Raw genomic sequence first — 14,351 nt, 5'->3', positions numbered from 1 at the left:
GCCAGAGGTCTTGGGTTCTAATCCTGGCTCCACCACTTATCAGCTGGGTGACTTTGGGCAAGTCACTTAACTTCTCTGGGCCTCAGTTACCTCATCTGTGAAATGGGGATTAAGACTGCGAGCCCCACGTGGGACAACTTGATCACCGTGTATCCCCCCAGAGCTTAGAGCAGTGCTTTGCACATAGTAAGCGCTTAACAAAGTCCATTAAAAAAAATACCATAAAACAAAGAAACAAACCACTTAGCCTGATGTGCTGGAAGGTCAGAAGTGGTGTTTCTGATGGGGCTGGCCTGACCAGGAACACCATGAAGCTCTAATCAGACCAGGAATGCCAGATACTTTTATTATTGTTGTGGTATTGGTTAGGCACCTACTATATGCCAACCACTGTACTGAGCGCTGGGGTAGATTCAAAATAATCAGGTCTCACAGTGGGGCTCACAATCTGACTAGGAGGGAGAACAGGCACTGAACCTCCATTTTGCAGATGAGGGAACTGAGGCAGAGAGGAGTTAAGTGACATGTCCAGGGTCACTCAAAAGGTAGAGTGGCAGAGTCAGGATTAGAATCCAGGTCCTTTGACTCCCAAGCAAATGCTCTTTCCACTAGGCCTCACTACTTCAATAATGGCATCTTCAGTCTGAGACATGTGCAGGAGGCAAAGAAGGGGAAATTTGACCTTTGGTAACTGGTGATGTGTTCCTGCTAATGATGAGAGGTAGCATGGATCTGCCCAGGGGCGAGGAAAGTGCTCTTCTCTGGCTTATTAAATTGGCTGTCACAAACCAGCACCCAGTTACTCACTGGCTGTAACGAGGCTAAAGCAGGTTTTCTGGTATCTATTTTAAACTGCGCAATCATTCATTTTTAATTTGACTGCAGAACAAGACAGCCTCAGACCAAGCCCTAGAGAAGCAGAGTGGATTAGTGGATAGACTCGGGCCTAGCAGGCAGGAGGACTTGAGTTCTAATCCCACCTGCGCCACTGGTCTGCAGTGTGACCACGAGAAAATCACTTAACTTCTCTCTGCTTCAGTTTCCTCATCTGTAAACACCACTTCATTTCTTATGGGTTCAAATCCCGGCTCTGCCAATTGTCAGCTGTGTGACTTTGGGCAGGTCACTTCACTTCTCTGTGTCTGTTACCTCATCTGTAAAATGGGGATTGAGACTGTGAGCCCCCCATGGGACAACCTGATCACCTTGTAACCTCCCCAGCACTTAGGACAGTGCTTTGCATGTAGTACGTGCTTACTAAAAGCCATTATAATTATTATTATTATTATTATTATTATTATTACTATCTCCTAATTCCTTGGAAACAATACTGAGGAAAGGAGGGGTTTTTTGAGCCAAATGACGTAGGGGCCCATGTTGTCACACCAAGTTGTCAGTTTGACGTGACAGCACAGCCCAATGCAGTAGCCTGGCCTATCTCTTCAAGCACTTAGCACAGTGCTCTGCACACCATGAGTGCTCATTAAATACCACTGATTGATTTATCTGCTAGTTGGAGTGAAGAAACACACTGTAAATTCAGATGTGCACATGGGCTAGTGGATAGAGAAGGTCACAGGCCTGGGTGTCAGAAACTCTTGGGTTCTTGTCCCGGCTCCACCATCTGTCTGCTGTGTGACCTTGGGCAAGTAATTAATTTTCTCTATGCCTCAGTTGCCTCATCTGTAAATTGGGGACTAAGGCTGTGAGCCCCATGTAGGACATGGATTGTCTCCAAACTGATTAGCTTGTATGTACCCTAACGCTTAGAACAGTACCTGGTATATAGAAGCACTTAAATACCACAATTGTTATTATTATTATTATTATTATTATTGATAATAGCCCTAGGTTTCCACAGTTTATAACCGGTCCTTTCCCTTCACAGTGGAAAGAACCGGATGTACGATGTCATCCAGGAGACCATCGATAACGACTTCCCATCCTTTATCGGCAGGATCTTTGGCTACATTGCCAATCCGGGTCTGATCATCCCTGTGATCCTACTGATGGTGTAAGTTGGCTACTGATGCAGCCCGTGGGGATGTTTTGGGCTGTTTCTCTGGCTCAGATTCCTTTCTGCAATTTGCTTTTGTTGTCCTAGTCTTTCTTCAGAATATAGTTGGGGTGTTAGCTGTCCTCCTGTGCTTCCTCACCTTATTGGTTGTAGTACCACCTGCCCTCCTCTCCCCGTGCTGCCCGAACCTTTCCATTCTCCACACTCTGTGGGCATCATTTGGGTCATTTCTCTGGTCCTCCCCTGCCGCCCAACTTTCTCATGAGATAGAGAAGGATCCTGGTCCCTCCTCTCTTCCCATGGATCCCGGCTCCCAAAATTGGGAACGAAGGCTGGGACAAAGGGGGCCAGCAGGAGAGAGGCATGGGCCCCTCTTCCCTGGAATCTCACCATGGCACCCCACCTGGTATGCTTCCTCCCTGCCCCTATTCCTTGACCACTGGATCACTCTGGCTCTCTCACCAACTGAGCCACTTTTTCCATCTTTCCTTCCTCATCCTCAGATCCCTGTTCCCTAGCAGAACTGAAGAACAAACATAGATAGCAGAAAGCCCTTGTTAAAATGATGATCGCTTTTTCAGGTCAGCTGGAAGTCAGTCCACCATAGGAAATTCAGCCAGCCTCACTGGTTATTTATTCATTCATTCAATTCAACTGTATTTATTGAGTGCCTGCTGTGTGCAGAGCACTAGCTCTCCTGTTGTGGACCCAACAGTAGTTCTGGCTGGCTGGCAGTCTCAGATCTGTCCCTTCCTCTAAAACTGCACGAACCAGTCTCAGTGCTGGTCTGGGAGAGGAATATTAGCTCAATGCCCACTGGGGTGGTGGACAAATAAATTCATTCAATCATATTTCTTGAGCAATTCCTGCTTGCAAAGGACTGTACTAAGCACTTGGGAGAGTACTCTAGAACAATAAACAGATACATTCCCTGCCCAAGACAAGCTTCCAATCTAGAAACAATCTTACAGTCTAGAAGTGTTCCTCTGCAGTGAGAAAAAGTTAATCAAAAACCCATTAAAGAAATGCAAATCAAGGCAGATTGCTGGGGCCACTCCTTTTTTTTCATGTTATTTTTTTTTAATGGTATTTGTCAAGCACGTACTATGTACCAGGCCCTAGTAAGCACTGGGGTAGATGCAAACTAATCAGTTGGACACAGTCCATGTCCCACATGGGGCTCACAATCTTGGTCCCCATTTTACAGATGAGGTAACTGAGGTACAGAGAAGTTCACCCAAGGTCACGCAGCAGACAAGAGGCAGGGTAGGATTAAAACCCAGATCCTCTGACTCCCAAGCCTTGGTCTATCCACTAGGCCATGCAGCTTCTTGGCAGTGGAACACCTGCAAACGTATTTGCAGTTCACACATGACTAAAAGGCTAAATTCTACCTCTATCAGTGGATGGAGTCGATTCATTGTGCCAGTCAGAAATGAGTTGAATTTTCTCCCGTGCTCCCACTTCCCTCGAGCCCTTAGACCTTATGCCTCAGTGCCACTGTTCACCTACCTGTGAGAAAGCCAGGATATCACACCTGTCGCTGACTGGAGTTAATTTTAACCAGTACCTAACTAGGACAGCCAGTATTGGTGAAGGAGGGCCCACCAGGTGAAACGTCTATCTCTGACACCAACTGACAACTGTAGGAGTCCCTCAAAGAAAGAAACCATATTTTATGGGATGTGTTAAGCACTTACTATGTGCCAGGCACTTACTAAGACCTGGGGTGGATTCAAGTTAATCAGGTTGGACACAGTCCCTGTCCCACATAAGCCTCACAGTCTTAATCTCCATTTTTTAGATGAGGGATCTGAGGCACAGAGAAGTGAAGCAACTTACCCAAGGTCCCACAGCAGACAAGTGGCAGAGCCGGGTTTAGGATTCCCAGGCCAGTGTCCTAGATACTAAGCCAAATGTCATTTGATTTCTCTTTTTTTAATCTTTAATCAGCATCTGAGAGCCAGCTTAGTCTTTCTACTTTCCCTCCTCCTAGCAACCTTCTCTTCCAGAGAAGATGCTTTGCTTTCTGCCATCTCCACTCCCTAGACAGTCCAGTCTGTCTAGATTCTAGACTTGTGAGCTCGTTGTGGGCAAGAAATGCATCTATATTGTTGGAATGTACCCTCCCAAGCACTTAGCACAGTGCTCTGCACACAATAAGCGCTCAATAATTATGATTGACTGACTGAATCAAGTCCAAAGCCAAATCTATTCTAGTTTGGCCTCCCTCAGCCCCAGACCAAGGTCTGCCTCCCAGTTATCGTTCGTACGCAGGTGGGAGACATGCAGACAGGTTGCACAAATCGCAGTCTGGCATTGAAAAGACTTGTCCTTCTAGCAGATCTTCTGCAATGCGTCAGCCAGAGACAGACGCTTAGCCTCCTGGAAGAGAGAGCTAGAGTCCCAGCTGCACCGCAGCTGGCGGGGTCATAATTCTGTCTCGGTGACAAATCTGGTTTCTAGGTGTTACGCTAAGTCTCCTGGAGGTGGGCAGGGGGTGGAGGGGGAGGACCAGTCCCCCTCTTCAAAGCCTTATTGAAGGCACATCTCCTCCAAAAGGCCTTCCCAGATTAAGCCCACCTTTCCTCTTCTTCCACTCCCTTCTGCATCGCCCTGACTGTTTACCTTTATTCATCCCTCCTCCCAGCCCCACAGCTTTTATGTACAAATCTGTAATTTATTGTATTAATGTCTGTCTCTAGTTTGTGGGCTGGGAATGTGTCTGTTATATTGTTCTATGTACTCTCCCAAGTGCTTAGAACAGTGTGCTGCACACAGTAAATGCTCAATTAACTCGATTGATGGGCAGACTGACTTGGGGGAGGTACAATTCTTTGTACAATCTGGCATTTGCCAGTGGAGTCCAATCTCAACAATGATTTTGTTCTTGCAGCTTGGCCATCTACTATCTGAATTCGGTCTCTGAAGGTCTCGCTCGTGCCAACGCAGAATTGAGGAAGAAAATCCAAGGGGTTTGTAGCTCGTTCATTCCTCCATTCAGTCGTATTTATTGAGCACTTACTGTGTTTGAAGCAGTGTTCTAAGCACCTGGGAGAGTACAATAGATAATAAACAGATACGTTCCCTGTGGGTCCACTCTGCAAGGTGGAGGAAAAGGCATTCTTAAAACTGATCAATCAGTGGTATTTGAGCGCTTCATATCTACCAACTCTGTTATGTTGTATGCTCCCAAATGCTTAATCAGGTTGAGTACGGTCCCTGTCCGACATGAGGTTCACACCAATTCTGTCATATTGTACTCTCTCAAGCACTTAATTGGTGTGAACCCCATGTGGGACAGGGACTGTATTCAACCTGATTAACTTTTATCTACCCCAGCTCTTAGAACAGTGATTGGCACATATAAGCGCTTAATAAATACTATTATTTTTTTTAGACCCATTCCCTAATGTGCTCCAATTGCCCAGAGAGGTAAACTGAAGTGCTCTTCTTTTGTCAAATAGTCATTCATTCAATCATATTTATTGAGCGCTTACTGTGTGCAGAGCACTGTAATAAGTGCTTGGGAAGTACAAGTCGGCAACACATAGAGATGGTCCCTACCCAACAACGGAAATATCATGTTCCAAATGTCTATCACCCGGTTCATCCTTATTGATCAATTAATCATGAGCGCTCACTAGGTGCTGAGCACTATACTAAGCATTTGGGAGAGGACAATATAACAGAGTTGGTAGATATGGTCCTCACCCACAAGGGGCTCTTCTTCTGAGGCCCACGAGAGATTGATTATCAGTCAATGAATGGTATTTATTAAGCACTTATGTGCAGGGCACTATACTAAGCACTTGGGAGAGTAGAAGTCAACAGAATTAGCAGACATATTCTCTGCCCATAATGACCTAACAGTCTAGAGGTGGAGACTATCTAGAGGTGATATAATTATTATAATTATATGATGAAACAGATTATAATAGTGATCTCCACTTAGCACGAGCAGCAGTTTTAGTTCACACTAAAGAGGATTGGAGTGTCATTGGACTGGTCCACTTTGCAAACATGATAAACTCAATATCCCAGCATCATGGCCTAGTGGAAAGAACATGGGCCTCGGAGTCTGAGAACCTGAGTTCTGATTCCAGCTCTACCACCTGTCTGCTGTGTGACCTTGGGCAAGTCACTTCACTTCACTATGCCTCAGTTCCCTCAGCCACAAAATGAGGATTCAATCCTTGTTCTTCCTCCTACTTAGACTATAGTCCCCCTGAGGGACCTGATTATCTTGAACTTACCCCAGTGCTTAGTACAGTGCTTGGCACACAGTGTTTAACAAATATTATTTTCCCCTCTGGACTGCAAGCTCGCTGTGGGCAGGGAACATGCCAACCAGCTGTGTTTCAGTATACACTCTCCAGTGCTCAGTAGTGCTCTTCACACAGGCAGCACTCAATAAGTATGATCGATTGACTGATAAATGCATCAGGAATGAGTGCCATCAAAAAAAACAGGCAGGTGTTTCATCAGCTGTGGCTAACAACACTAGAGGCATCTCCTGTTCTATTTCAAAGAAAAGAACTCTGACCAATTTTTCCAATTCTCACTGTTTTCCTCTCAAGAAACTAGACACTTTCTCAGCTCTGCCTGGTCACCCTTGGCAACCTGGAATCAGGGCCAGGCCACCTCGTTGCGAGAGCACTATCCACTGTCCACTTCCACGTGTTGATGATGAATACACTAAGCGAGTCCTCAGTTCTGAGCCCCGTGTCCAGAAACTTTGATCCCTAGCATCCTCAGGGCCTCTTCAAAGCCCTGATTTGGCTTTAGGATGGGGTAAGAAGGGAGGTAGAGGGTGGATTTTAGGAAAACTCCTCATTTGCTCCACCTCTTGATAACAAAACCAGTCTGTCCTTTCTGCCACCCCCAGAAGCAAACCCATGTGGATCCCACTATATTTTCTCTCTGCAGCTTCGCGAGGTTGAGAAAAGCAAAAAGTCTACCAAAGGCGGTTGTGCAGCGCAAGGTTCAGGGGGAACATTCGCAAACAATTTACAAAATGCTGGTCAACTCCGCCCTTCCAAGGAAGGTAAATGAATCCAGAGCTTTCGGATTTGAGAGTGCAATTCCTGGGGAGAGATGGAGTTTGGGTTATTCAAAGTGGGATGACTGAGTGTCCATGTTTCCAGCTCGACTTGATTGGAACCTAGGACAAGCCCAGGCTCTGGAGTTAGAGGTCATGGGTTCAAATCCTGGCTCCGTCACTTGTCAGCTGTGTGACTTTAGGCAAGTCACTTCAGTTCTCTGGGCCTCAGTTACCTCATTTGTAAAATGGAGATTAAGACTGTGAGCCCCCCGGGAGACAACCTGATCACCTTGTAACCTCCCCAGCACTTAGAACAGTGTTTTGCACACAGTAAGTGCTTAATAAATGCCATCATTATTATTATTATTAAGGTAGCAGAATAAGGAACCATCTCCAACAGTGTGGCCTAGAAGAAAGAGCACAGGCCTGGGAGCCAAAGCACCTGGGTTGTAATTCTGGCTCTGCCACTTGCCTGCTATATGAACTTGGACAAATTACCATCTGTCAATTTCCTCAACTATAAAATGAGTCTTCAATCAATCAATGAATTGTATTCATTGAGCACTTACTGTGCGCAGAACACTATGTTAAGCACTGGGGAGGTACAATATAACAGTGTTGGTAGCTGCATTCTCCACTCACAACTAGCTTACAGTTTAGAGGGTGAGACAGACATTGATATAAATAAATAAAATACCGATATGTACACAAGTGTAGTGGTCCTGAGGGTGGGGTGAATAAAGGAAGCAAATATAAGTGAAAGGGTGATGCAGAAGGGAGTAAGAAAGGGGGAAATGAGGGCTCAGTTGGGGAAGGCCTCCTGGAGAAGAGGTGCTTTTGAAGGTGGGGAAAGCGATTGTTCACTCGATATGAAGAAGGAGGGTATTTCAGGCCAGAGGCAGGATGTTGGCAAGTAGTCAGCAGAGAGGTAGATGAGCTAGAGATACAGTGAGTAGGTTGGCATTAGAGAAGTGAAGTTTGCTTCCTGTGTTGTAGTAGGATATCAGGGAAATAAAGGAGATGGGGTTAAGGTAATTGAGCGCTTTAAAGTCTATGGTAAGGAGTTTTTATTTGATGCGCAACCACTGGAGGTTCTTAAGGAGTGGGGAAAGATTGGCCAAATCGTTTTGTAAAAAAAAAGTGATCTGGGCAGCAGAGTGAAGTATGGACTGGAGTGGGGAAAGACAGGAGGCTGGGTAGACGGCGAGGAGGCAGATGCAGAAGTCAAAGCAGGATAAGACAAGTGCTTGGATCAACTTGGTAGCAGTTTGGATGGCAGGACGGGGTGGATTTTAACAGTGTTTTGAAGGTAGAACTGACAGAATTTGGTGACAGATCGAATAAGAGAGAGGTGAGTCGAGGCTAACGCCAAGGTCTTGGGCTCGTGAGACAGGGAGGATGCTAGTGTTCTCCTACACCGTTGGAAAAGTCATGGGGAGAGAATATGAGGAGTTTGGTTTTGTACATGCTAAGTTTAAGGCGTTGGTGGGACTTTCAAGTAGAGCTGTCCTGAAAGCAGGAGGCAATACAAAACTGCATAGGAGAGAGACCAGGGCTGGAAACGTAGATTTAGGGATCATCTGTGTAGACAAGGTAGTTAAAGCTGTGGAAGTGAATGAGATGTATAAGGGAGTGGGTGTAGATGGAGAAAATCATTTTCTCTCCCTCTTAGACTATTATTATTACTGTTATTATTGTTGTTACTTTTATTAGACAATCGACAGTCCTATTTGTCAGAGACCTGGATCAGTTTAGCTGCCACTCTCCTGGTTTTGTTTAGTAGCAGAGGCCCTCAAATGACATTCCTGGGAATTCTCGACTCAGCCCATTCTTAGTCCCATCCTAGACCTTCCCTAGTCCTCATTCCTAGCCACATCCTCCCCCTCATCCCATTCCCATCCACAAGCCGAATCTTCTTTGCCATTCCTGGTGCCTCCTCCAAATTTCCTTCCTTTTCTCCACACCCCACCTTTCCTGACCTGGCTCTAACAAGCCAATTTCCCTTTATAAACAGAGCTTTGTTCATTTCCCCTCCACCCCTGGCCCTCTACCTTTAACTTGGCATAACCCTCCAGATTCTGATGCAGAAAATATACATATCCTAGAAAATCCAGTGCACTGTTTCTCTCCATTTATTGGTTTGGGTAAAAAAAAAGAATCAACTCAACAACTTTCAAGAGTTTCTGCAGACTACTTAGCCAATCATTGCTTAAGTGGAGAAATTGGAAAACAGAAAAAATGCCTGGCTGAAAAGACGCTGATTCTTTTCATGCTGAAGGGATGTCATAAAATCAAGCACAATGCCAATTTTGGATCAGAACAATGGAAGGCAGAAGAAGAGATCCACCCAGCCCAGAATCCTGACTTCAACAATGATTTTATAAATTGTTGTTGGAATTGGGCCATGTTTACCCTTCTTGATCACCCATCCTTATCATCATCATCATCAATCGTATTTATTGAGCGCTTACTATGTGCAGAGCACTGTACTAAGCGCTTGGGAAGTACAAATTGGTAACATATAGAGACAGTCCCTACCCAACAGTGGGCTCACAGTCTAAAAGTCTATCCTTATCCTTATCCTCACAGTCTATCCTTATCCTTACTGATGGGCAATCCATCGGTAGAATTTATTGAGCCCTTTCTCTACAGATCACTGTTCTATTGAGAGAGAATAAGAGGTGTGATTCCTGCACTCACGGAGTTTAATAATAATAATAATAATAATAATAATGATAATAATAATGATGACATTTGTTAAGTGCTTACTATGTGCCATGCACTGTTCTAAGCACTGGGGGGATACAAGGTAATCAGATTGTCCCACATGGGGCTCACAGTCTTAAACTCCATTTTACAGATGAGGTAACTGAGGCTCAGAGAAGTGAAGTGACTTGCCCAAGGTCACACAGCAGACATATGGCAGAGCTGGGATTAGAACCCATGAACTCTGACTCCCAAGCCCGTGCTCTTTCCACTGAGCCAAACTGCTTCAATGATAATAATTATAGTATTTGCCATGCACTTACTATGTGCCAGGCACTGTTCCAAGTGCTGGGGTGGGTACAAGCAAATCGGGTTAACACAGTCCCTGTCCCACGGAGGCTCACAGTCTCAATCCCCATTTTACAGATGAGATAACTGAGGCACAGAGAAGTGAAGTGACTTGCCCAAGGTCACACAGCAGACACTTGGCAGAGCCAGGATTAGAACCTATGACCTTCTGAGTCCCAGACCTATGCTCTCCGCACAACGCCATGCTGCTTCATCCTCATTTCCTCTTCTGTTACTCCCTTCTGCATCACCCTTGCCCTTGGATTTGCTCCCTTTTTTCACTCATCCCTCAGCCCCACAGCACTTTTGTACTTCTCTGTAATTTATTTATACTAATGTCTGTCTCCCTCTCTGGACCGTAAGCATGTGTGGGCAGGGAACGTGTCTACCAACTCTGTTACATTATGTTCTTCCAAGAACATAGTACAGTGCTCTGCACACTGTAAGCACTCAGTAAATATGACTGATTGATTGAGAGAGAAAATGTCCCTAAAGCTCTCTCCACTAGCCCATCATAGATCATACATTCATGGATATATCAAGGCCTCTATTGAACCCGGTGATATTTTTAGTGAACTTCTTGTGTGAACAAATTATATATTATTGTTCTTGTTATAATTAACATAATCATCATTATTATGTTTGTTAAGCACTTACTATGTGCCAAGCACTGTTCTAAACTCTGGGATAGCTACAGTTAATCTGGTTGAACACAGGCCCTGTCCCACAAGGGGCTCACAGTCTTAATAGGAGGGGGAAACAGGTATGGAATCACCATTTCAAAGCTGAAGAAACTGAGACACAGAGAAGTTAAAGTGACTTGCCCAAAGTCACACATCAGATATCAACCAATCATATTTATTGAGCACTTACTGTGTGCAGAGCACTGTACTAAGCGCGTGGGAAGTACAAGTTGGCAACATATAGGGACGGTCCAGATAAGTGGTAGAGCCAGGATTAAGACCCAGGTCCTTTGATTCTCAGACCCATGCTCTCTCCACTAGGCCATACCACTTCTCATATGTTTACTCCTCACTGTGTAGCGTGTTCACCGCTGCCATCATAATTTTTAGGAAGCAGTGTGGCTTAATGTATAAATCACGGCCCTGGGAGGACACGAGTTCCTACCCCAGTTCCACCACTTTGCTGTGTGACCTTAGACAAGTCACTTCATTTCCCTGTACCTCAGTTACCTCACCTGTGAAATGAGGATTAAGATTGTGAGCCCCATGTGGGACAGGGACTCTGTCCTTCCTGATTTGTTGGTATCCACCACAGTGTTTAGTACAGTGGCAGGCACATAGTGAGTACTTAAATACCACAATTATCAGTGCCAGGCACATAGTGAACACTTAAATACCACAATTATCATTATTGTTACTAAGAACAGAGAGTAATGGATCAGGGAGCAACATCATTTCTCCGGGAGGACTTTCCCCAGACTAGCTGATCTAAGGTCCTAGACGTAGCCCTAAATTCAAGGACTAGTTAAGAAACTGAGTCCTGGCCCCTTCAGGCTAACACATCCCAACCTCTCTCCACCTCTTCAGTGGCCCTTGTCTTATCTTGTCTTATGCTGTCGAATCGTTTCCGACCCATAGCAATGCAAAAGGCACATCTCTCCCAGAACGCCCCGCTCTCCATCTGCAATCGTTCTGGTAGTGTATCCATAGAGTTTTCTTGGTAAAAACACGGAATCGGTTTACCATTGCCTCCCACCATGCAGTAAACTTGAGTCTCCACCTTCAACTCTCTTCCATGCCGCTACTGCCCAGCCCTGGCTTATATACAGTCACGTGAGGAGATGCTGATTCATTTTGTAAATCACTTTCAGTGTTGGCATAGCCTAAGGGAAAGAGCACAGGCTTGGGAGTCAAAGGACATGGGTTCTAATCCCAGCTCTGCCACTTGTATGCTGTGTAACCTTGGGCAAGTCACATCATTTCTCTGTGTCTCAGTTACCTCACCTGTAAAATGAACACTGAGACTGTGAGCCCTATGTGGGACAGGGACTGCATCTGACCCGATTATCTTAGAACAGTGCTTTGCACATAGTAAGCTACCCCAGGGCTTAGTACAGTGCCTGGCACATAGTAAGTGCTTAACAAATACTATTATCTGCACGGGGAATGTGTCTGTTTATTGTTGTATTATACTCTCCCAAGCACTTAGTGCAATGCTCTGCACACAGTAAGAGCTCAATAAATACGATTGAATGAATGAATGTATCAAGTGAAAATATGGAAATCAACAGAACAACATATACAGATACTCGGTAAATTTGTGTCCTTGTTCTATTGGAACAGTTCTGATGGCACTAGATGAGATGCAGACTTGCACTTCCCAAGCACTTAGTACAGTGCTCTGCACTCTGTAAGTGCTCAATAAATATGATTGAATGAATGAATGAATGAATGCATTGAGGCAGGTCCCTTGTCCAGGCACAGCTGAGCTAAGACTGCTCCCGTGTGAAAGAAGATTACATGTTTCTGAGGGGAAGAGAGGGATGGGATCAATTAATTGATTCTTCTTATTTACTGAGTGCTGTGTCCAGAGCACTATACAAAGAGCTCAGGAGAGTACAACATAAGAGAGTTGGTGGACACATTCTCTGCCCACAAGGAGTTAAGAGAAGCAGCATGGCCTAGTGGGAGGAACACAGGCCTGTGTTCTAACCCCAGCTTTGCCTTATGTCTGCTGTGTTTCCTTGGGCAAATCACTTCACTTCTCTGTGCCTCAGTACCCTCATCTGTAAAACGGGGATGAAGACTCTGAACCCCATGTGGGATCTGGACAGTGTCTAACTCTATCACCATGTATCTACCCCAGTGCTTAGTATAATAATAATAATGACATTTATTAAGCACTATGTGCAAAGCACTGTTCCAAGCACTGGGGCGGTTATAAGGTGATCAGGTTGTCCCACGGGGGGCTCACAGTCTCAATTCCCATTTTACAGATGAGGTAACTGAGGCACAGAGAAGTTAAGTGACTTGCCCAAAGTCACAAAGCTGACAATTGGCAGAGCCGGGATTTAAACCCATGAGCTCTGACTCCAAAGCCCAGGCTCTTTCCACTGAACCACGCTGCTTCTCTAAGTCTAGTACCTGTCATATAGCAGGTGCTTAGCAAATGCCCTCAAAAATTAGAGAACCCCTGAAAATGACACCCTAAAGTCTTAATTCTTCTGTCCTCTTTCTCCCCCTCGGTTTGCTGCCTCAAGAGAACAAGACGGACACTCTCGATAAGCAGCTGTCGGCACGGAGAGAGGGCCAGAAACCCAGGATTGCCAGCTCAGGAAGAGGAGCAAAGATGCCTGTGACCCTCCACCTGGTTGTGACCCATGACCCCGGCTCTCGGCCCCAGGCCACCTCCCCTAACCAGTTCCAACCCCATTCCTTACCAGGGCCACGGCTTTCTGGGAAGGCCCAGGGGACTCCTGACCCATGACCCCTAGGATATGAGGGGACATGAGGGACATTGGTAATTGTGTCAGTTTCCCGTGATCGGGAACACATTCTCTCTCTTTTTTTATCATAAAATTGTTAAGCGCTACTATGTGCCAGGCACTGTACTAAGCTCTGGGGTAGAGACAAACTAATGAGGATGGACACACTCCTTTTCCCACATGAGTCTCAAGTCTTTATTCCCATTTTACAGATGAGGTAACAGGCACAGAGGAGTTAAGTGACTTTTAAAATCATATTTATTAAGTGCTTATGATGTGCCAGGCACTCTACTAATCGCTGGGGTAGACACTGGCTTATCAGGTTGGACACAGTCCTTGTCCCACATGATGCTCACACTCTTAATCCCCATTTTACAGATGAGCACAGAGAAGTTAAGTGAGCTGCCCAAAGTCACACGGCTGATAAGTGGCGGAGCCAGGATTAGAACCCAGGTCCTTCTGACTCCCAGCCCCATTTCTCTTCTCTTCCACTCCAGGCTCTGAAATCCTACCTCCAGACCCTTCTCCATGGCAAACCCAAAGAGTTGTTGATTCCACTTTAAGATGGCAACAAAGGCAGAAAAGAGGCATTATCTTGGGGGTCTGGTTTCTCCTCTGGTTCCAGCTGAAGTGAACGGGGGGAATGAAGGAAAAGGAGGGGAAGAGAAGGAACTCTCTCCACCTTGAATCTAGAGACTTGAAAGTTCCCAAATTCCAGAGGTTTTCACCATCTCTTCTGGATCTCTGACTTTTTGACACTCATTTTTGCCTCTTGGGCAGTCACTAAT

At 45.4% G+C, this 14,351-nt stretch overlaps 1 protein-coding gene across 1 annotated transcript in view; it reads left to right on the top strand.

The window, feature by feature from the left end:
* Positions 1 to 13,565, top strand: part of TMC2 (transmembrane channel like 2) — a 43,575-nt gene extending 30,010 nt beyond the window's left edge. The window contains exons 17-20 of the mRNA XM_038761857.1: positions 1,889 to 2,014; positions 4,914 to 4,992; positions 6,947 to 7,064; positions 13,339 to 13,565. Of these exons, the coding sequence (XP_038617785.1) occupies positions 1,889 to 2,014; positions 4,914 to 4,992; positions 6,947 to 7,064; positions 13,339 to 13,565 (550 nt within the window). The remainder of the gene's footprint in view (positions 1 to 1,888; positions 2,015 to 4,913; positions 4,993 to 6,946; positions 7,065 to 13,338) is intronic.
* Positions 13,566 to 14,351: the final 786 nt, after the last annotated feature.

This window comes from Tachyglossus aculeatus, chromosome 2 (genome assembly GCF_015852505.1).
Source record: "Tachyglossus aculeatus isolate mTacAcu1 chromosome 2, mTacAcu1.pri, whole genome shotgun sequence".
NCBI lineage: Eukaryota > Metazoa > Chordata > Mammalia > Monotremata > Tachyglossidae > Tachyglossus > Tachyglossus aculeatus.
This window is presented reverse-complemented; position numbering and strand designations above follow the sequence as displayed.